This window comes from Ammodytes marinus, assembly GCF_949987685.1.
Source record: "Ammodytes marinus genome assembly, chromosome: 1".
Lineage (NCBI taxonomy): Eukaryota > Metazoa > Chordata > Actinopteri > Uranoscopiformes > Ammodytidae > Ammodytes > Ammodytes marinus.
In genome coordinates, this window is record NC_137230.1 from 23,374,762 (window position 1) to 23,399,805 (window position 25,044).

Here is a 25,044-nt window from a genome sequence, read left to right on the forward strand (position 1 = left end):
ACGGTAATCATAGTTGACAATGTAAACATTTTGCTTTTTTCCCCCAATTTTGGCTTGGTGAAATCATTATGTGCTGTGGAGTGTGCCATGGAATTAAGTTGTCAAACTGAGGGGCAGACAGGAAGGTGACGTCTTCCTCTGTATATCCTGCCTCTGACATCCACTCGCACTTTGGTCCCACGTCATATAAGCACGGAGATAAGAAAAACAGACACAATGGAAGAGGAGCATTACAAACGTGCTAAATACAAAGCATATTCCATCATGGACTGTTATTAAGTGATTATATTATTGTCACACTAATGTAACTAATCCATCACGTAACTGTGTGTGCGTTATGAATCCAAGATTGTGTACCCACAAGCACTGGTGTTTATAGGAACATAAGCACCAAGTCTAACAGGTCAGCGAGGTGGCAGTGATGAATGGCTGCAGTGGTTGTTACTGGGGAAACTGCAGTGAGTGTGTCAACAGCTGTAATGCTTTCTCCTACACCGGGATTACACTCTGTTCTCACCATCACCATCATAGAGGAATACTTAGTGGCCTCATGCCGTATAAAAAAAATCAAAAAGGTGTATGTATTTGCAATGTGCCCCACGAAGCATGGGTAGTCCTGCAGGGTGTGTGAACTTTCAAAGGAATACTAGCCATAGCCCTACTTATCTATTCTGAGCAGGAGGATGAGAATAAGTTCTCCCTGGGTTCGGGAGCTTTGATAGATGCCAGCGGAGGAGGAGGAGGGGAGGAAGAAAAAGAAAAAGAAAAAGAAAAAGAAGAAGAAGAAGGAAAGAAAAAGGTCTTGTGGGGCTTGCGTGGATAGTGTTCAATCAAATGAAATAGTTTCAAACAAAATGTCTAATCACAGCAGCAACTATAGATGTGTTCACTGATGGTGCTCAAGGGAGGTCACAAAAGGGGGAAAAAACAAACAGAACATCTGAACAAGCATGCATGGATTATAATGCGCCTAGAAACACACGGTCACCCGACAAGACATGGACAGGTGCTTAAACAGGAGTTTACATTTTACACTTTTGTGAACACAGAGGTCAGAATAGCTCTGCGGAGCACCAAATAGGTTCACAATGACTAACTATAATTAAAAGACATGCATTTTGTCTCTAAAATCAAGTCTAAACAAAATGTAATTGATTGTTTTTCGATATGAGTCATACAATGTTAATACAATATCCATATTGGCTTTTGATCATTTGTAAGCAGAGACTATAAGAAAGAGATTGAGAGCAATCTGGCAGGCCTCTATCAGGCAAGTACTTAAGATAAAAAAACCTTGTTCAGTCTGTATCCGTTCTTCTTAATGCATCTGCTCCCACTTAACTGATTTACAGTGGCCCAGTGTAGTATTATACCAATGATGCAGCTGTATGAAATCCATTGTAAAAGTTTATGCATTCATTTATTTGCCCCACTGTTAAAATGCATTTACTCTTGTGGAACCACTGGCACTGGAGGGATGTAAAGGGCTGCATGTACGTATACTGCATGTGAACAGCTGACGGTAGGGGTCAACATTGCCTGCCAACCCTCACCTTGCAGAGTGAACTGAGGTCATAGCCGTAGGACTGTGCGTTTCGAGAGCCTGCGTTCATGTAGTTGCCCAGCAGCAGCACCAGCTCCAGCAGGCGACCGAAGGAGCGGCTCTTTCTGACCTCGTCACAGGCCGCGTTCACAGCCAGGATGTCTGGACGCAGGTTGGCCACCTGCTCCTCCAACTGAAGACGGAACAGGATGTTGCTCAGACGCGGGCGCAGACGTTTCACACTGCTCATCTGTGAGGGTGGGGGGGGGGGGGGGAGGAGGGGGGAGAACAGTATGAATAGGAAATGGGAGTAAGGGGAAAACATTATAAAATCGGTATATTTTGAAAAGGCAGATTCAGCGATCCTTGGGTTGTTTTCAAAATCACTGTCAAAATCAGTGAATAGGGGGATTCGGGGTGTTAATGCACAGCCCAGGCTCTGTGTACTATCAGCGGATTGTTTTCACAGTACGGACAGGTCTTGGATCGTGAGGAGATATTAACAAAAAGTGATTTTGACAACAAGCTTTCTCCAGAATCTCTGACCCCCCTTTTACGTGTACATAATGTTTTCTAATCCTGATATTATTTGTAATATTTTGTAATATCCTAAATTCTTTTGCAATATTTTTTTACTACAATAGCCATGCCAATGAAGCTTTTAGTGAATTGAAAAGAGAATAAAGCAGAAGTAGAAAAGCACAATAGACTTCCGGTTTGAGAGTTAGATGGAGTGGACGCACTAAGCGTGAGCTCCGGTAAACTACTGCCTTGTTTCCACCGAGTAGAGCGGGTCGGATCGGAGCGGTTCGGTCCGGGTAGTTTGGCTTTTCATTTGCCAAAAGTTGGGTAGGGTACGGTTTAAGCGCACCTAACCGCTCTGAGCCGCTCCCGATCTCAGTACTCCTCCGTAGGGGTACTAGCCGCCTGAAAGCGGGCCTAAACGGCGGAGCCGTCATTTGATTGGTCGAAATAATCATTTCCGCCATGTGTAGTCATCTCGGCAAGAGTGAAGAGAGTCTTGTGTATTGGCGAAAATGTGAGCACAGCAATGTTTATTGTGTGGTGTTTTTCCTCGTCAATAAATTAATCAGTTGGTTACACTGTGTCCCACTAGTCACGTAGCTGCCGCAGCCAGCGCTGTTCTCGCACTGTCTCTATCAGTTGCAACTTGCACCGAGCCGTCTCTGTGTGTTTTTGCCATAGATAGTAGGCTAGTAAATACACGCTCACAACAACACGGGGGGAATAAATAAAGCAACGGCTGGTTTGACCAAGCAAAAACGAGAGATTGCTGGCTTGTGAGCGCTACACTGTGTCCCACTGCTACGATGTCACGTAGCTGCCGCAGCCAGCGCTGTTCTCTCACTGTCTCTATCAGTTGCAACTTGCACCGAGCCGTCTCTGTGCTCACAACAACACAGGGGGAATAAATAAAGAAGCGGCTGGTTTGACCAAGCAAAAACGAGAGACCGCTGGCTTGACCACAGTTGTTCCACAGCCCGATAGTTTAACCCACATTCTGGCGGCGGCTATCGCAGTCCAGCCTAAACCCCGGTCCACCAGTAAGGGTAGGGTCCGCGGTGGAAAAAACACCGAGATTCTTAAAAGTGAGCTGTCCCGCTCTGAGCCGCTCTGATCCGACCCGCTCTACTCGGTGGAAACGAGGCATACCTTTTTACCGCACTCATACTATCACAGCAAAACGGCAAAATTAGACAAGATTACACTGACAGTGGAGGACCATGGTCAACGCGTCTCGTCCCTGGAGCTTTCTTCGGATGACCTGAGTAAGCGTGTCAGCGACCTCGAGACCATTTGTTCCACTCTGCGTGGAGACAACACAAAGCGTATAGCTAAAGTGGCCGACTTGGAGGGCCGAAGCCGCCGACAAAACATGCATTCTCGGTTTGCCTGAATCCACCGAAACCGGTCGCCCAAATGAGTTTTTTTCGGATTTGTTGCGGCAGGTTTTCGGGAGCGAGATGTTGCCAGATCACCCAGAAGTCGACAGAGCACATCACTCCCTTAACGCTAAACCCCCCGGCATCCGGCCAGAGACCGCGACCAGTCATCCTGTGCCTGCATCGATACCAGAAGAAAGATCTACTCATCAGAGAGTCACGACGGAGAGGCCAGCTCGAGTTTCGCGGCAAACCTATTCGGATTTTGGAGGAGTACAGCCCCGAGGTGCAGAGCCAGCGTGCAGAGTACCAGGACGTCATGGCAGAGCTCTACAGACTGGAACTGGGACTGAGACCTGCGCTTCTATACCCAGCGCGATGGAGCCAGAAAGTGGATAAACTCACCCCAGGAGGCGCAGAAATACATCGACAGGTCCTCCAAACCCCCATAAAGACACCGTTTAAGGATGTTTAATCCACTGTATGAGAGGTAACATTGTAGCCATAGAAGGCAGACGAGCAGCTTTCAGTTAGCTGTGTTTTGCTACACAGCTGATTGTGCGCCCTTATCCGGGTGTTTTGTCTACTTACTAAAAAGGTACAGGCTGTATACAATGGCTACAGTCAAATATATGTGTATTTTAAATTAGAAACTATGTCCAGATTAGGGCTGTGTCAAAAAATCGAAATATCGATATATCGCGATACTTAGTTTCCCGATATCAGTATCGATTTTTATATCAAAATATCGATTTTTTTTAATAATTTTTTTTTTATGATTTTTTTATGATTTTTTTTTTTTTTTTTTTTGCTTTTCAAGGCTTTATTGACAGTGCAGAGATACAGATATGAAATGGGGCAGAGAGGGAATAGAATGCAGAGAACAATCACGGGTCAGATTCAAACCCATGTCTGCTGTCAGGCCTGAGCCTCTAGGATACTGACTATTGAAGTTAGATCAGTTTTGTTTATAAAAATACTCAAGATTCACTGTGTCACAAAAGCACACTGATGTGTTTTCATTTTCATTGTGTCCTGTACAGTTAGTACAAGAGTGAATTGGATTTGTTATTTTGATGTTATGGCAGCTGCAGCAGTGTTTGATAATTTGCCAAAACAAAAAAAGGAAGAAAAATAGTAAAGGAAGTTGTGAATGAAATAGTCTTGACTTCATTTGTCTGTACAATTATCACTATATTGTGCTGTTATGTTTGACAAGGCAACTTGTTTATGGAATATCGCAATATATCGTGATATATCAAGATACGCAATACATCGTGATATATCGTGATATATCGTATCGTGACCAGTGTATCGTGATACGTATCGTATCGCGAAGTCCTGGACGATACCCAGCCCTAGTCCAGATGGTGTTCAGTTTGTTTTGTGGGGGGGTGTGCTGTTACCGCATATTATCTGCCCCTATATGCACGCTGTGGCGTTCTAACTTTGGATCTTCTATAATGTTTACAGCCGTACATTTAAAGCTGCAGTCATATTTTCATAGATTTGTTAACTCATGTGAGTTTTTAATTTCATATAACTCTTTAGTTCACTAAACTCTTTAGTTTACGCAATTCAGTTATTCCAAAGTTGATATTCGTTCTCCATAGCCATATTTATTTGGGGCTATAAGCCAAAACATTATTATAGATGTGCTCAGATTTTTTTTCTTTTCTTTTCTGTCCAGTTTACCGGAGAAATGTGCTGTGTCTGAAATCGCGCACTCACGTAAGTGCACTTGCATTGAGTGCACTTTTTTATCCCTACAGTACACTTACTTATAGACGCAGTGCTCTCATTTCTACAGTGCACACACACAAAGGAGGAAAAAAGACAGGCGTATCTAGGAAGAGTGAGAGGGGGCAGGTGTCAGTTTGCGTGAGACGATCGCAGCTAGCAAACAAAAGTGAGACACGGAGGAAGATTGAGAGATAGGCCTACTGTTTTGAACCTACATTGTTAATTAGGCACCCACTAAATCAATAATGCACAGACACTGCGGAGAATAACATAAGACGTATTCCTACCTTCATGCTTATTTGCCCGGAGCAGCCCATAACACATCCATAGAGCCCTCGGCCCCTGTCCCCTGCTTCTTTCTTTACTCTTTAATCCTGTGCGGGCCGTGTCCGTGCAGCTCCGCTATCACCTCACCTCTTTTGCACCGGGTCAAAGGGCATTATAGAAGTGCGATTAATCTGCGTTAATTTTTTTTTAATCGTGTACATTTTTCTGTGATTAATTAATCGAAATTAACGCGTTAATTTGACAGCCCTAGTTTTTTCACATCTCAAACAACTCAAAACCGTAGCTCAGATAATGACCGTCTCTTGTTAGGTTGGGCGGGGCAGAGGTTCCACTCTTCCTTTCAGGCTAGAGGGGTTTCAATTCTTATCAGCAAGAATATTTCCTTTGAGCCACATAATGTGACCTTGGACAAGTTTGGCCGGTATGTAATCGTGACTGGAAAATTATACAACACCCTTGTAGTATTTGTCAATGTATATGCCCCCAATGTAGATAATGTAGGTTTTTTCGAGCGGTTGTTTTCATTACTTCCAGACCTGAATGCCTACTGTATTATACTTGGCGGTGACTTCAATTGTTGGTTAGATCCTTTGTTAGACCAATCCTCTACTAACCCCAGTGTAGTGAGTAAATCAGCTTGTTTTATTCAAGCCTTTCTCTCCGATTATGGAGTAGGTGATGTGTGGCGCTCTTTACACCCACAGGATGAGGAATTCTCTTTTTTTTCACATGTCCACCACATGTATACTAGAATTGACTATTTCTTCCTTGATAACCAACTTTTACCCCTGGTTCATTCCTGTGACTATGAGAGTATTGTCATTTCTGACCATGCCCCTATTTCTCTGGCCTTGTCCCTTCCAGATCTCCCTCAAAAGAGCAGGCAGTGGCGATTCAATTCAAATTTGCTCTCGGATGATACATTTGTGGAGTTTATCAAGGGAGAGATAAAATAGTTTCTTTCTGCTAATATATCCCCTGAAAAATCTAGCTTGATTGTATGGGACACCCTTAAGGCTTACCTTAGGGGGCAGATCATATCTTACACTGCCAAGATGAAGCGGCAATCCACTAAAGAGCGTTTGGAGTTGGCTCATCAAATTGGAGAGATTGACAAGCAATATGCGCAAACTCAAAACCCAACTCTTTATAAAAAACGAGTGGAACTCAAAACCAAATTCGACTTACTCACTACTCACTCAATTGAACACATACTTTAAAAAAATAAATCCACATTTTACACATATGGTGATAAAACTGACAAATGACTCGCAAATCAACTTAAAAGGTGCCAAAGCGAGACAGAATATTTCTAAAATTTGCATGCTTGATGGGCAGATACAATTTTATATCGTGGATCAGGTCACTATTCTCTCACCCTTTAGCCTCAGTTCGGACAAATTCTCAGATTTCCAAGCCGTTCGACTTACATCGTGGAACCCGCCAGGGGTGTCCTCTGAGCCCCATGCTTTTTGACTTAGCCATTGAACCCCTTGCCATAGCCTTTTGTAGCTGTGAGGACATAGCCGGTACTTGAAGGGGCGGCACACAGCATAAGGTCTCCCTATATGCTGATGACCTTCTGCTTTTTGTTTCTAGCCCAGACACATCTCTGCAGTCTGCTTTGTCACTGCTCAATCATTTAAGTAAATTTTCAGGCTATAAGATAAATCTTGGAAAAAGCGAACTGTTCCCCATAAACTATGAATTACAAGCACTGGTCCTTAACAACCTGCCATTTAAAATAGAAAAAAACAAGCTCTCATACTTGGGCATTTCAGTTACAAAGAGGCACAAGTATCTTTTCAAAGAGAACTTTATCAATCTGTTTAATCAGATCAAACAAACAATTATGCAATGGTCACCCCTATCAATGTATCTTGTTGGCCGAATAAACTCAATTAAAATGACCATTCTACCAACATTTTTGTACCTCTTTCAGGCCTTACCAGTTTTTATCCCCATGTCCTTTTTTGACCAACTCGACTCAATTCTTTCCTCCTATGGAGAGGTAAGCGGCCTCGTCTCAATAAGACCCACCTCCAAAAAAACAAAACTGCTGGCGGCCTGGCTCTACCAAACTTTAGTTTTTACTATTGGGCTGCCAACCTGCACTGCCTTTCATTTTGGTCTTTCTTTCACAATCGCCCCAGTTGTCCTGATTGGGTAGCCATGGAATTACATACAGATGATGATATGTCCGTGCCTGCATTACTTGGATCCCCACTTCCACTCCCCTTGATTAAATCTTTAAAAAATCCGGTGGTTAAACACTCTCTAAGGATATGGGTTCAATTGAGGAAACATTTTGAGTTGCATAACTTCTCCCTGCTTAGCCCTATTGCATCAAACCACCTTTTCAGACCATCAACCCAAGATCCTGTCTTTAAAGAATGGCATAAGAAGGGTATTGTGTGCTTCAAGAACCTGTATATGGGTAACACTTTAGCATCATTTGAATAACTAAGCAACAAATTTGGTCTTACAAGGTCAGATGTTTTCAGATATTTGCAAACAGGACATTGTGTGCTATCCAAATTGACCAGCTCTTCTATACCAGCAGACACAACCCTTGTTGATTTTGTTCTTTCTATCAACCCATCTCAAAAGAGACTTGTCTCTGCGTTCTATGGCAGGATGTTGGATCTAAGACATGCCTCTATCGACAAGATCAAAGCAGCATGGGAAGGGGACCTGGCCTTCTCTTTAGCGGAAGATACATGGAGCTCCATTCTTAAACATGTTAATTCCACCTCTATATGCGCTCGACATTGCCTGATCCAATTCAAAGTGGCTCATAGGGCTCATATCTCAAAAGCCAAATTATCCACAATTTACCCTGATGTTAGTCCACTGTGCGTAAAATGTAACATCTATGAAGCCTCTCTACTTCATATGTATTGGTTGTGCCCCAGCCTTAACAAATTATGGGTAGAGGTCTTCCAAACATTATCTCAGGTGTTAAACATCAAGTTGGAACCAAAACCTCTAATTGCACTTTTTGGGGTCACTGACGAGATAGTTGGATTAACTGCAGTTAAGCGACATATTATATCTTTGCCTATCTTCTGGCCCGGCGAACCATTTTGCTGAGGTGGAGGGAATCTGTCCCGCCCACTCATAGACAATGGCTGAGAGATGTTATGTCCTGTCTTAAGATAGAAAACATTAGGTACTCGCTTCGGCATTCCAGTGCGGGATTTCAAAGCATGGGGACCTTTTTTGGGCTCGTTCCAGTCTTCGTGAACTGGCAGTGACTTGGAATGGATTATTTTTGGATATTTTTATGTTTTTTTTTGTATTGTTTGTTTTGAAGTGTCATATGTTGTTTTTCATCTATTCTTTTCATTTCAACTATGTAAAATAACAACCTGGCACTTTGTAATACCATAAAACCAAATAAAAATATTTTGATTTAAAAAAAGAAGTAGAAAAGCACGAGTACAGAACATTTGTCAAATAAAGAAGGAAAGTCAGAGAACATAGTTAAACTTAAAATAACTATAATCACACTTTTGGAACCCTCTTACATCCAGCCAATCTGATTTACAATACATTTATGCAACCGGCATACTAGACAAGTGTTGCTAGGCAGTAGTAATAGATGCTGGCAGTGATTTGATTTGGGACCCAGGTCTGGTAAGTTAATTGTGGAGTTAGTGTCCATATAGGGCAGGCAGTGGAGGGGGTGGAATGTACAATAGGCTGCCTTGGATTACCACTCTCACACAATTAGAGAAAATTGGAAAATATTGCGTTGGGCCCAGGGCTTGGCCACAACAGTGATCTTGTGTGTGTGTGGGGTGGGGGGGGGGGGGAGAGGAGGGGCGCAGGTTCCAATTGTCTGTTTCACACAACAGCTGGCTGTGCGGTTTGATGTCCTCCATCAAGGGTTTAATTATAGCTACTGTAATGTTATCAAATGACTATTTCAGTTGGCGAGTGAGTGAGCGTAAGTGTGTGTTTGTGTGTAAACCATGTGTTTGTATGAGAGAGAAGGAGAGAAATAGAAGAGGAGGAGAATGCGACGAGGTTAAGAAAGAGCAAGGTGCACAAGAACTATACATAATGTAGAAATGGAGTCCAGATATTGGATAGATTATGTGATAAGGATATTGTATAGGGGAGAATAAACACACTAAGGCGCCTTCATAGCCACCAAAGAAAAAAGTATGGAAAATGAGGCTAGTCTGTTGCTAAATGATTTCAATGAGGTGATGGAACGAGCAGAGACTGTCTCACCAGGGTAAAAAGTGAATTTAAAAATCCGTATAGTATAAAAAACAAATTAATGTGAGTAAATATTTTGACAACTCGTAATAAATATCTTAGTGGCGTGTCAACAGCAATTTAAATCCTAGATAAAAGACTGTAATTCAAAGAAGTGCCAGTCATGAGGACTGTGATTTGAGTTGAGCCAGCAGGATGCATATCCTGGTAAACACAGTGATTCATAAGATTCCAGGGGTTGAAGTTAAGTATGCCAGTCTCCAAGCACTCGACAATAAAAGCTACTGCAACTGGATCGCATAAGGTCGACTTGGGTGAAAACATTATGGAAAAGAAATTGTTTAAGAGCTGTTTTGCCTTTTTACTTTTGATTCTAATTCTTATTCATGTAGCTGCATTTTAACTATGGAATCCTATACGATGCTTTTGTTGCACACTACTACACAAGGTACAAGGCAGAGTTCAAATCAAGTGTGGTAGTGGCGGACTTGGTGAAAAAGAGAAGATAAAATGCATGTGTTTGCACAATGGTAAATTAAAAATTCCCTTTGAACCCCAAGCTTTTCTGATAGGCGAAAGCACACAGGCCTCCTTGGGCCCACGCAGGCACAGCAGCGAAACATCATTATATAAGACTCTTCTTTGTTCTATGTCTCCCTGATGAACTACACACAACAGCTGAGCACGCTTGATTTTTTTTTTATCTCCCTTATCAGCCGCTCAGTCACTGGAATTTCATTCGGTCAAAAGCTCTTACATGGACGTTTACAAAACAGGTGGGTGCAATGGGCTAGTAGAAGAAGATAATTGTATGTTGTTTTGGTGGCAACTTGGTTGCCAGGCAAGAACACACAGTACACACGCAGTGCTACACTCGTCATGCATAATTCTGAATAAACCTCCTCTTGAAAAGCCTTTAAGAAAAGGACACAGACATAATTAGGCAGTGGCGGTTCTCTTCAATGTGCATAAATTAGTGAGGAAGTCCACATGTGTCCTGTCTTTCCTCTTAACGCTTAAAAAAAAAGATAGAATTTTAAAATGCTCGGGATCAGAAAAGTCATATGAAAGTGCTCTGTGCCTGTATGTATGTTTTTCTTTGAAAGAAAAAGGAAAAAAGGGAGGGATATGATGTAAATACAACACTAGTTTACGATATCCGTAATATTTAAATAGTAATACAACTGTTTGCGTAATTATGCGCAGTTGAACACATCTGTATTCCTAATCACTGAATTTCAACTAATGCTGGACCTACACTACACGACTTTTCACGCGATTTGACAGACAGTCTTCCAATGTCGGACTGAAATCACAGAAGTCGTGCTAGAGTTGTGGCGCGTGCACGTAATCTCAGTCGTTTGGTGTAAGGTGATCATCCGACCCGATTTCAGCCAGTCTCCTTCCCGTCTTGACGTTCCGACATTATCAAACATGTTTGATATTATTGTTAGTCTTAAGGGGTTGGCTCAAGCGAAATTACGTAAACACTGTCACACTCTTGCATGCACCAAGCACGACGCAGGAGGAGCGGCATTAGTCGCGACCTGTGTAGGGACTTATTTCGGACACTTTTTCCTTGAAGCCTCGGCGGGAGAACCAGGCTGACAGCCGCGCAATCTGAACACTTTACCGTCAAATACAGGTGTAGGATTTAAAGTTATTGGGGGACGAGATCAGCAAATAAAGATGGTCAAATAACTAAAGGAAGTCCCCCGCTCGGAATATTGAATTAACCTTTTTTTAATTAAATAATCACTATCGTGTTTGCGGAAGTAATATTAATCTTAAAAGGAATCTAGTTGTAGTCTTGCAATATGAGACCCCCTGTCTTTTCAAAATCTCACTCTGTGACTGAAAACTAATGACTAGTTGTCTTCAGGTGTAACAATAATTATAATAATAATAATAATAATTAATAATAATAATTGATTGGATTTATATAGCGCTTTATTTCTCTGTAACTCAAAGCGCTTTACAGGGTTCCAGGTTCAATTCATTCACACACAGTCATACCGGTGGTGGTAAACTACGAGAGTAGCCACAGCTGCCCTGGGGCAGACTGACGGAAGCGTGGCTGCCATTCAGCGCCAACGGCCCCTCCGACCACCACCTCAAACATACAGCAATCATACACATTCACACTAGGCAAGGTGGGTGAAGTGTCTTACCCAAGGACACAACAGCCATGACACAGGTGGCCGGGCGGGGATCGAACTGCCAACCCTTGGATCGTTGGCCAACCCGCTTAACCACCTGAGCCACAGCCGCTCAAGATGTGAGTTGATTGTCTTTAGATGTAAGAGGGTTTCAGCCTTCAGTCTTTTCAAAGTCTTTTAAATGTCCTCTAGTGTAAGCCCAGCATAAGCTGAGCTGACTCTTAAAAGAGAATAATGTTCTCCATCGACAACAAGTTGAAAGCTTTGTGCATGTGTGAGGTTTTGTGCGAGAGTGTTACTCACCACAACACCAAACTGCTCAGGCTCTGACAAATTTGCGTACTCGTTCTTGTACTTGGCCAAGGCATTCAGCTGCTCCTGCTCTGGCAGGTGCTTCACAAGGTTCTACAAAGAAAAGAGAGGGAACAAGAATGAAGAGAAGCATAACATCGGCTATATTTTGGTTTCAACAGCAATGTTGCTGCCTACGGTCCATGCCTGAAGAGCAATGTGGTGTTTTTATTTTAATTTAACTTGGAATAAACCCCCGCCCTATTAAATGTTCTTGTATACAAATCTACTCTACTGATGTTCTATTTGCCATGTGTTTGCAGCAGTATTGTGAGTTTCGGTACATAGAATGTTTTGTGACTGCAATAAAATGAATTTAATTATCAGACATAGACTGTATCCGTAGGGCTTTAAAGACAACTGAAAGTGGAATTGTAATTGGGTTTAAACAGCCAAAAGAATAAATGTTAAATAATCACAGCCATGTCGATTGCATTGCCTTCTCATCTGCATTTTACAGCCATTTCAACAAATACTGCTACCTTGTAGTAAATACGTTGGTCTGATGTATTTAAATTGGGTTCAAAATGCATCCCCTGTGCCTGCAGTCACGGCAAAGAACATAAATTCCATTACATGAGTCTTTATTGATGCAGTATAATGGAATTTGCCTAATTGACTTTAGATAATTTATTTGTTTTAATTAACAATTATTGATCAAATCAATTCTTGAAAATATACATCCGTAGCTCAGATTTGTTTTTGTGTATTTGTTTCTACTTATCTAACCCACACGGGCTGATCACACCTGTATAATTGAAAATCCTTAAATTTGGTAGGCCTTATCATCACCTTCATAAACATCTGGTGCACCAATCCTACTCCATACATTTTTGATAAGATATGTACACTTAATTTAGTTTTGCTTAACAAATGCACACTGTATGCTTATAGTATACATAGTCATGCAGCCATTTAGATGGTCCCTTGACCACCTTCAACATGAAGAAATGGTACTGAGAAAAAACTAAATACCTGGAGCACATTATCCAAGTGTAGCCATCATGCACTGGTTACCTGCATCCTTCAACATTAATTCAAATTTTGTTTCACTTTTGCCCCTTCCAACACTGTTGACCTTATCTGACCTTACACTCCTGTTGGTTGCTAAGGGTCTGCCGACCAGGGCATGACTGGTCATAGACACTTGTCAACAGAAATGTGGAAACAAAGTGATTATCGGGTCGGATCATCATTCAATATATCCTCCACAACTCGGCAAGTGCCTGTGTAGTTTGCCAAGAGAAAAGTAAAGTCCTGAATGTTTGACCCCTTCAGTGAGGGGATACGATGGTTCTGGTGTGCTGTGGGCGGGTATTTTGCTGACATTCTTTGGCTTCACTTGTCTCTTTAGACGTAAGGGTCACTGCAAATCAACACAAAGTTGTTTTGAGTGATAGACTTTATTATGAACTATTTCTATCCTGATGGGAGTTGTTTTTTCAAGAATGACAATGCCTCTATCCATGAGGCACGAGGGACTAGTGAGCGGTTTGATGAGTACAAATATTATGTTAATTATATGCTATAGCCTTAGCAGTCACAACATCTCAAGCTGAACACCTATGGGAGATTGACCCCAAACTTGTTGTGTTTGGCTTTGCCACATGGCATAACTCCATGGTGTTCATTTCAATGGCTGCATATTGAAATGATGCAGTTGATTGCAATCTGTGAGGATTCTGAAACATTGCTTCCTATCTTGCTGTGTTGCAACATAGGCTTATTTTTATATAACATTAGCCAGGTTTCCATCCAAATGTAGGGCACCAATTCCCCAGTCTGGTACCATTAAAGCATTGCAGAAAAAAGGGTGCAATGAGATGATGTAATTAAATAATGCCAGTTATAAATCAAATGGTAAGAAACAATGAGAAAACTGGGAGGAAACAAGGACATTTACATAAAAGCAGGAGAATGGAAACACTTAAGAAAGGCCTATATTATGGGGCTGGAAGGTGACTAGTAACGAGTATTACAAATGCCAAAGATAGGTTAGCAGTCATTTAGAAACAACATTGCACAGTAAGAAATGATAAACTTGTTAAGGTTAAAAAAACTAAAACATGCCAAAGAGATCCTAGTTTTAACTTATCAACAATATACTACACTATATGGCCATATAAGTTGTGGTGTGGTGAAGTTTTACTATTAGTCAAATTTGAAGCAGAAACTTTTTCAGAACCTGATAGTCAAGAACAAGAAAATATACAATATTCAGATATAGATCAAAATGTGTCTTTCAATCAGAAAGAGCACACACATACTGTAGATGTGTGTACTGTGTATCTTATTACGCAGTACTCAAACAGCTGACAAAATAATTTAAAAACCAAGCATAGCACTTTTTAATTCTATTAACATAATTACTTTACTTAGTAACTGCTTAAACACCTGTAATGTTATTATTTTCAGACGACCAATTTCATTCCCAATTCACTTTTGTTCAGCTTCAGGCTACATGCAGTTTCAAGATAGACAACTAATCACGCCGATAGACACGAGTTGGATCATGAACCTGACCAGCTGAGTGGGAGAACAACAGCACTTAAAATATGCTCAGAGCCTCCGGGTAGAGTTACACATAGAAGGTTGAGCTAGTTTCCGATACTCTTTTTATTTTAATCTTGCCCCTGTAAGGCACTTTGAATGGCCTTGTGTCTGAATTGTGCTATATAAATAAACTTGCCTTGCCTTTCCATCTCAGAGCTAGTTAGGTTCACTTGTACATTAGAGTTAGGTAGTCAGCCCAAGAAAGGCATCTTATAATAGTGCATGAGAAACTTAAGTGCTCAACATTTCTGCAATTGTAAGTCAAACCTGCCCTACCTGGATCATAGGTTCAGTAAGTTGCTCCTCATCCAACTCCACTATCATCCGACGAATTTCTTGGTAAGGCATACGGAAGGAACCCAGGAAGATGGCTGTAAAAAGAAAAGTTCAAAATCAGACTGGTCATAGAAATCAGTAATGGACAAAAAATAAAATTAATAATTGTGGTAAAAATAAAAGGACAGATAAAAGACACATGGAGGACATGAGGTAGAAAGCAAACAGCAATAAAATTATGGATACATCAGTACATAATTAATCCTGACATGAAAGTGTGAAAAAGTAGACTTAGCAAGCATGAGATCCTCAAGCCATTGGTACCACTTGGGACAAAATGGCAAATGCCTCGTCAGGATAAGTCATTAGGCTAGCCTGTGGAACCTCTAGAAAAACCCTAACAGTTGAAAGACGCGCTCAGGCTAAGAGCTAGATTCTTCTTGAAACTGAAAGATATAAGGTATATAACATATAACACCATAAGCATGTAAGCAGGGTATATACGGTGTGTGTGTGTGTGTGTGTGTGTGTGTGTGTGTGTGTGTGTGTGTGTGTGTGTGTGTGTGCTAAATACATTTGTAGAATTTAAATAATAAGATCAAACAGACAAACACATTGAATTATTACCACCAATGACATGAAGCATTAAATGGTATTAACACTATTAGACAACAACTATTTCACCTGAACAGATGAAACAATGTAACAGTGTGATATAAAAGGGCTGTCCTTTTATTGCTAACATTAAATGCTCACTCATTAGGACTCATTACATGGAATAAATGTGCACAAAGTATCTTAACAATAATGGTAGCTATCAAGTGACAGAACTAAAAGCCCACAAACTCACTCTGAACCTCTATCAAAGCTTTTAGATTCTTTACCTCCTATGGTGGAACACATAAACCGCCTACTCTCCTTTCTTTTCTCCCCTCATTCCTGCTCTATAATTTTCACTGCATGAAGTATCACTGTTACTGGGCTGATTGGCTTCATTTTCTCTTAATACATGAAACAAAGGTCACGGCTCTCCTTGATGTAAACCAATGAGGTGCTAAGATCTGGGAGTGCCTAAGAGATCAGCTGGATCCTCATTAATGCCCGGTGCTTTTAAAATGGACATTTTAAGACCAAGCATACTTGAATGTGTGTGTGTGTGTGTGTGTGTGTGTGTGTGTGAGTGAGTGAGTGAGTGAGTGAGTGAGTGAGTGAGTGAGTGAGTGAGTGAGTGAGTGAGTGAGTGAGTGAGTGTGAGAGAGAGAGAGTAGCAGTTGCCAAGTTCACAGTAAGTGATGTCTTCCTTTAATTGCTATAACCACAAGCAAATGTGCAATTCTCTCTTAGGGCCACTTTATAACACGCAAATAACATATTATAAAAGGGACACATGAGGTGACATAAGTGAGATAAAGGGAAAAAACAAGAGAAAAGCATATTGTGTGGGGCTGTTGAGGGTAGAACAACAGACAGGCCCAGTTCGCTGTAACATCAAGACAAATGGATGTGTATAAATCCGGTCCTTGGGGCGCGGAGTGGGCTGAAAGGAAGCGCATACTTACATAGATTCTGTGCGATCTTGGGATCGAGCACTTTGAGCTCTTTAATTCTCTTTTTGATGGATTTCTTATCCTCCAGATCCTCCTCTTCTTTTTTGGCTGATAAAGACAAAAAGAAAATGAATAAATAATCAACACGAAAAGGAAAAAAAGTGCACACATGCATGTACTTACTGTTTTGCTGACATGTGTATGACGCAAACAACTTCACAAACAGTAAGATTATGAGATTTAATATATATTTGTTGGTGCCCAGGTATAAAATATGGGAGGGAAATTACTGGAATGCAGACACTGTTCTATTACTGTACTTATTTCAAAGATGCCAACTGCTCACATTCTACTAACGAAAGAACATGATTTCTGTTTTAGTTTTTCGAGATTTTTATTTATATATATTTATTTATTTTATTTATTTATTTTTTCCCTAAAGAACAATAAAACAGTCCGCCATGACGGAATTTGAGCTGGAGAAGCGCGGACAAGGAGATTTTAGGAATGTGTTTTGATCACACCAAGGATGAATTCATATAGAAAGGTATGGGTGAGCCGTGGCTGCCCCATGAACACAACATTGCACAAACAATGATCAGGTCATGGGTGAAGGCAGATGTGTTACATGGAGACAGGTACGTGGGATTATGAGTGCTATAGGTAAAAGGAAGAGCTTGGCTTTATGAGTGCTGGGTTACAAACAAAACAACAAAAAATATTAAAAAAGGCACAGATAAACACTAACACATACACAACTATTTGGAGTCATGCTCACACAAAACGGATTTCATGGTTGGTTTTAATTATTTAAAACCAGATTAAGAGAACAAAATGTGCATCCCAGGAGTATGCTGGGTAATTGTCTGGTGCTGTAATTATGTAAGCGTGTGTGTGGTTGAGTTGAGGTGAGGGGAGGAGAAGAGGGACGAGGAGAGGACATGAGTGGACAGGAGTTAATTCGACTCATTTCTACTGTTCCACACGGGTTTAAGTTTTCCTTTTATGGATCCTGTATCTAATTAAAAAGTGAAGCGGTATAATGCTGGGAGATCCCGCAGAGAAGATTGTTAGCATGTCCACAAATATGCACATGTACAGCACAGCGCACCTCACACAGGAACACATCAACACGGCCACATACTGAGCTATCCTTGGGACTTACGTGGCTCCTCTGTCGGAACACTCTCCTCAGAGTCTTTCAATGTGAGAGAGAGAGATAGAGAGAGAGAGAGAGAGAGAGAGAGAGAGAGAGAGAGAGAGAGAGAGAGAGAGAGAGAGAGAGAGAGAGAGAGAGGAAAAGCAAAGGACAGGCAAGGATGGCAATGGAAAACGTGAACCATCGGAAAAGAGAAGAGAAGAGAGAATCACATGATAAATACATATTTTTACAAAACTGGTCTCTCCTCTGCAGCTTGAAACTTGGAGACAGAGTTATGCTATGAAAACTTGAAACTAAAAATGGCTGAATATAAACAAGTATAGAACAGCTAGTTCAAATAGAAAATTGGAAAGGTAAAAATTATTTGACTGAATTAAATTATTAACCTATCTTGGTCCACAATTACAAACACATAATAAACAGACATGCCAGTTTTTAAATTAGAAGTTAAAATGAAAAATTGCTATGGCAACTACCGGTATTTCAATATTCCATGAATTATTTTTTTTTTGAAAATATCAAATTTATACTAGTGTTTTAGACAGTTGGTGTGACAAAGCGATTTTAATATCTCACTTTAAGACTATCGGAAAGTGTGATAAGCAGTTTTCGAATTATTTAATTTAATGTAATTATTTTAGATAAAATTAGCTTAAAACTGGGTATGTGATTTCTGATTGGTCAAAATAAACATGACCGGTACACTTTGACCAATCAGAGCAAGGCTCCGATAAAAAAAAAAAAAAAAAAAAAAAAAAACGATTCTCTGTTCGTATTGGCTGTTGGGACTGTCCATTCACTTTGGCACGGACGTTGTAGGTTTAGAGCGTGTCAGGGAGGGACCATAGGGGAGGGACCACCATTGTGGGCGGCAGTGGCGAAGTGGGTAGGGAGTTCGCCTCTGGTGTGCAGGGTCGGAGGTTCGATCCCCCGTCTCCCTGCCACATGTCGAAGTGACCCTGGGCAAGACACTGAACCCCGAATTGCTCCCGATAGTTAGCTTAGTTAGCTTAGCACCCTACCCTGCGTGGTAGCTGCTGCTATCGGTGTATGAATGTGTGTGTGACTGGGTGAATGTGTACAAAAAACAATGTAAAGCGCTTTGAGTCTGTGATAAACGGAGATATAGCGCTATACAAGTCCATTTACCATTTTACCAAAGAGAACAAGTGGAGCGGTTGAGGTATTTGGATTCAAATCTCTATCCCAACTGCTATTTTCTCCCCAAATTCTCCACCCCAGCTTTAACTAAATTTTCATTGTACTTTGTAAAAGTACTGATGAAACAAAACTCAGTTTAGCATCTAACCAGAAGTAGAAAAAGCAGAATAATGAACATAAGCAGGGCTCGACAATAAGGATTGCCCGACGTCCCGGGGCAAGTAAAATGCCATGTCGGGCCAATAACTATGACAACCCGCGGAACCGGAAGGTTCCGCTGAAATTATTGAATAATAGAGGTAGAGAAGAGAACTACAAGCGGTACGTTGGTGTGACAGAAAGTCCAAAAGCCAACAAGTTAATTATAAATGGAGTGAAGTCGATCCCAACCGTCTGAAAAGCAGCGAAAATATCCGCATTTTTTTAAATGCATTATGCACCCAACGTGAATTTAGTAGTAGTGAGGATGCTAACGTTAGCTCTGCTGCTAGTAGCCTACTACCAGTTAATGTGCAGTTCAACACAAACATCAGCAACAGTTAGCAGAGGAACATCTTTACAGCCTGCATGTAGATCTCAATATATGGGCCAGAGGTGTCTGACTTCACAAACCAGGAGGCAATGGAAGCTTAAAAGTAAGCTACTGGAAAAGTGTTCAAAACAGCCTGTCCTGAGCCACATTTTGAGATTTTGAATAAAATCAAAATCACTCATGCACACATTAAAATAATAGCCTATAGTAAAAATGTAATTAAAATAAAAACAGATTGCTGTAGGCCTAAAAAAAATGTTTTGCAGAAAGAAGTTTTAAAGAATTGCTGTTGTAAAAGGAATAAGGTAAAACAAATAAAAACAAGTGCTGTAAAAGTTCTTTACATGATTTTTGTTTGCATAAAACATGTCTCGTTTGCAGTTTTTGTAGGTTTAGAAACAAAAAAATTACAAATGTTCCAACTCAAATAATATTTGACTAATAGCCTCCACTTTCAGTATGATCCTTAACTCATCTATAACACTGTCCATGATGTGTTTATACATTGTAAATAAAAAGCAAATATAACAATTATTTGAACACGACTAACAGAAAATAAATTGTATGGGGCCAGTAAAAATTGACTTCGGGCAAGTAGAATTCAGACCCACTTGCCCGACCAGGCAAGTGAAAAAAAAACCTTAGCGTTGAGCCCTGATAAGTAATAAAGGTCATATATAAATAGCAGTGAGGGGTAGATATGAATACGCTAGTATGTAACGGTATACAGTTTTAAAAGTGTGAAATTAATATACTAAGATACATTGATTTTGAGCATATGCAGCAGTTACAGTAGGCAGTAAAGTTATAGTATGAGTTAAACTGTATAATGCAGGTTTTGATAAAACATTTCTAAAAGTGGAAATTGCAGCCATAAAGAAATGTCTCGGGTCACAGGACATGGATTTTTCCTTTTGTGTGTGTGTGTGTCTTTAAATGTTGTGTGTGTGTGTGTGCGTGCGTGTGCGTGTGTGTGTGATCATGCGATGAATTACTTTACTACTATAATCCTCTCGGATGACATAATACATAACTTCATGTAAAAAGTATTTTACAAATAATGAACAACATACACATTTGTCCTTTTTCTTCTGTTTCTCTCTTTTCTTAGTTTGTATGTATTGTCTGGTGTTGTTTGTTTGTTTGTTTGCTTATTGTTACAAAAAAAACAAAATAAAAAGGATTATACAAAAAAAAATATATATCTCGGGTTGAATGCTTCAGTCAGGGTAAGACAGTCTAGCTTAAAGGTGAAGTAAACGGTTTATTTCTATTAATATAAGTGTTAAATCGCTCTTTATTAATACAGTAATCACTTACATGATGTGCGCGTTTCATAAAGTCAATCTCTTAGTCAGCTGCTCTGCATGTAATAAGCAATTAAACTTTATGTATTATCCCGAAATGTTATCCAATCACAAGAGAGAACGCTACAAACCGACACCCGTCCGCACCCGTCTCACTTATGGTCTCACTCCCGGTGCACTCTAGAGCGACACATGGGTGACTGTTTATGCGCCTAAAATGGCGTAAAAATCAAAGGTAAAAATCCTTCCCAATGTCTGTTTTGATAGTTTTTATCATGTTTTATCACAATTATGGATCTGAGATGATGCTAGATAACTTCCTGCTCGAAGACCGCAGTGCATTAATGTGGTGACGTAGGGACGAGCGAGGGGACTGCTAACTGCAGTAACTGACAGGAAGTTAGCTAAAAGAACCATTCCGCTTACAGCGCCTTTAAATAAAGTGTTGAAACTAAAGGAGATAATTCTGTATGACAACGATATACAAAACAATTGTCAAACTTAATGCGAGAAATTTGTAATTCAATAGTTTAATTTACACATATAAAACCATAGAAATTGTCATCAAACAGCATTTGCAGTACAGTAACAGTACAACACAATTGAAGGAAATCATGTTTAGTTAAAAGGCAGAAATTAAATCAATAAAAATGTCAAGATGTCAATATTTACCTCACAAAACAGCGTAAACTGAAACGTGGGTTTCTAACGGAATGGAATCTGAATTTGAAGTTGGGTATTTGGATGCAATATATGGAGCCAGCCCTAGAAAGCCCCCAGCTTACTGCATTAAAGATGTGGTATTGATCTACTCGTCATAAAGTATAGCCTCACACATTTTCATTTATTACACACTGACTCTCACGTGCGCACACACGCACGCACACACACACACACACAAACGCCCACAAGATCAGAGAATTAACCACTTTGTTTCAGTGCATATCAACACACTTGGCTGGGTCATATTATCCATGAATCATCCTTCCTCACATAATACTGCAAGGGCTGCATCCATCTCTATCGTCCAAGAAATAGCGATAAGATAGAAATCATATAGCGCACACATACACACACACTCTCTCTCTCTCTCTCTCTCTCTCATTGAGCTGCCTCAGGTGTTATCAATTAAATCAGCTAATTAGATCGCTCCCTTCCAGTATCACCCCCTCGTCCTCTTTGGCCTTAAAACAGCACTTCTTCAGGGAAGCCCGCTCATTATACATCAGCCAATTAAAATGTCCCACAGGGGGTCAGAGGTCACTGGTTAATCAATCAGAGGGAGCGGCCACTGTTGTAGTTATCAGATGGCGCTATCTGCCCAGGAAGTGGGGAGGATAAGGATACACTTGTGAGTGCAGGGCAGTGGGGAGTCTGAGTCACAAGAAGCAAAAGGGCACATTAGTAGAAAGTAGACGGTGCAAGTACAGCAGACGTTCCAGGCTCCATTGGCAGACCAATTTGTCAGAATTAACTTGTATGTTAACACAAAGAGAGACAGAGTGAGAGCGAGAGAATCAGAGAGAAAAGCCTGACAGAAAGACGTAAGATACAAGCTAGGCTATTGACTGAAGCCACAGTTAACATCAGAGGTTGGGATCAGATAGGGCTTGAAAGGGGGAAAGCAGGACCCCATCACAGGACAGGAGAGAGCAGTGCATTAGAGACGGACACCAACAGCCAGTTGTCTCAGTTGAAAGGCCTTCTCCTGCTCCGCCACAGCCACGGCATACCCTAACAATGCTAGCCATCTATCCTCAGAGCACTTTCCAGCTAGGGCCTCTTAATGGAGTCTAGTGATGAATGTCATCTTGATGACGGGACTGTGGACAAAGTAGGAGGAGAGCAGTATGGCAAATAGAGCTAAGAAGACAGACCGTCTCCATTTGCCTTTCCCTCGGGTTTAGTATATTTTAAAGGGGGGAAATGTGTTCTGCATTATTCACACGGTAGCAGACAAAATAAATGTGTCCCTGTTGTTTCTTGAACAAAATACTAAAAATCATGGGTCTTGCGTATTATATAAGACTCGAGGAATGGTGTACTATTTTCCCTTTTTTTATTTATCAATACATTTTTTCTACAAGTGGAGAAAATTGTAAAACATTGACAATATAATTATAATATATTAGACAATAGAATCATAATTAATTAGAAAAAGGCATTACGAAATTTGGATATAAGTTAAAGAAATATATATTATACTACAGTAGTATACAATGTTGCATTATGATCCTTGAGAAAAAAAAATAGTTGCAGGGTCAGATGAGGATGCGACAATAACATTTTAAAAGAGTTATCTTCTCTTTTCACCGATACTGATTCCACTGACTGGATCCAATCTCCGTCACAGTTTCAAGGCACTTGACAAAATATGACAGTGTGCACACACATGCTTCCCAAATAGGATCAAATCATTGAATTGTGCCGTCAAAGCACCAAAGGGAATGTTGGTTGAAATAAAACTGTTGGGAAGGAGCATGACTTATGCTCTACATGACATGCAGGCCTCAGAGACAAGCCAGTAACACCTCAGATCCACTCCCCGCACGCACGCACGCGCACACACACACACACACCAAAATGTCATCCCCCTTCGCTCCAGCACTTCATCTTATCAGGGTGTATTGGATATCTAATCAGAGAAAACACCTTTCTGGAAGTGTATTCCTTTTTCACACTAATGTCAAATGAAGAAAGAGAGAACAAAAAAAACATAACACTAAATAACCCGTACTAACATCTGAGAAGTCATGGAGTGTAGTGAAGGATTGACAGCAGTGTGAGGGAGTCGGGCAGGAGACAGACATAGAGTACCAGTATGTGCTTGCTTGTTTGGCCTGCAATTGTATCCAACATACCGGTATGTCCAACTATCTTACTCCCAAAGGAGATGTCCCACCCACAGCTGACTTTTCTCTTGACGAGACGTCATTTATGGCATGTTGTAGTGATACGATTGCCTCCCTCGAGTAGTCAGACACACAAGCACACAGAGGAGGGGAAAGTTGAGAGGGCAGCAGTCTCCAAAGGGTAATTAAATTACTGTGTTATTTCCAAAAGCCAATCAAGGCAGCCATGCAGGTAAAGCTTAAATCACTACTATTAAGGGAGTTTCTGTAGCAGAGATAATATGGGGGTCTTAATTCAATGTGCAGACAGACACCACACACACACACACACACACACACACACACACACACACACACACACACACACACACACACACACACACACACACACACACACACACACACACACACACACACACACACACACACACACACACACACACACACACACACACACACACACACACACACACACACACACACACACACACACACAGTTGACAGAGGGGGCTGTCTGCAGCAAGTGAACAAATCCACCATTCCCACACATCTGTCAACTGTAACAGTCAACAGAGGGGAGATGAACAGTCATACTGCACGGCTGCTTTTGACGGTTGACTCACTGTGTGGGTCTGATCCAGCTATATAGTCCTAAAACTCAGTCTGTCTGCCTGACAGAAAGCACCAGAGACACCCAGAGAGTCCGGTATCTTGTTGGAACTTGTTGGATTATACACACCTGCCCTCACCTTTCCTCTCTGCGTCTTATCAATGTGCACAACACTTCAACCTTGTGACAAACACCGACATGAAGGCTTGACTGGTCTGTTTGCACACAGACCGTTCCACCCCCACCCTATTCGGAAGCGTGGCGGGTGTGTGCGAGTACCACTGAGTATACGATGGAGTTGATATGGGAGTAATGGAGTGAGGGAGCTGTGTTGTGACTGAGCTAATCAAAGTGAACCACGCCGGGCCACCTCTCCCTGTGATCCAGACTAGATGACCCAGGGCCATAATTAGTCTGAGACTTTCATTCAGATAGCAGCAAATTAACAGACTTCATTAGGCTCTCCTCTCCTCCCCTATTCCTGCTATACCAAACATATTTTCGAAATCTACATCACTGAAATTGCTCCAGCATGAGCATCGGCGTCTGACTTCTACAGCCTACAAGTCATTTGGCCTTCACAAATAGGTGAGTATGCTCAATAAAAAAAAGAAAAACCACAAATCCTGATTTAAATTATCAATGTTACATCAAACGATTCATAATTGATTAGGAGCTATTGTTAATCAGTATGTACTGGCCTGTGGGGATGCATTATACCAGTAACTCTATTCTCAGTGGAGTAGTGCCCTCTATAGGCCTCTCAGAGACCTACCTCCACCTATGTGCTTGTGTGTTTGAATTAGTATGTTCAGACTACTCCAGG

The 25,044-nt window shown here is 41.0% G+C and overlaps 1 protein-coding gene across 1 annotated transcript in view; it reads right to left on the minus strand.

Moving 5' to 3' along the window:
- The window catches only part of LOC307248627 (protein diaphanous homolog 3-like), a 175,065-nt gene that overhangs the window by 93,829 nt on the left and 56,192 nt on the right, over positions 1 to 25,044 (minus strand). Inside the window, exons 18-22 of the mRNA XM_080025069.1 lie at positions 17,760 to 17,801; positions 16,607 to 16,702; positions 15,048 to 15,142; positions 12,171 to 12,272; positions 1,554 to 1,793 (exon numbers count right to left, since the gene is read on the minus strand). Of these exons, the coding sequence (XP_079881195.1) occupies positions 1,554 to 1,793; positions 12,171 to 12,272; positions 15,048 to 15,142; positions 16,607 to 16,702; positions 17,760 to 17,801 (575 nt within the window). The remainder of the gene's footprint in view (positions 1 to 1,553; positions 1,794 to 12,170; positions 12,273 to 15,047; positions 15,143 to 16,606; positions 16,703 to 17,759; positions 17,802 to 25,044) is intronic.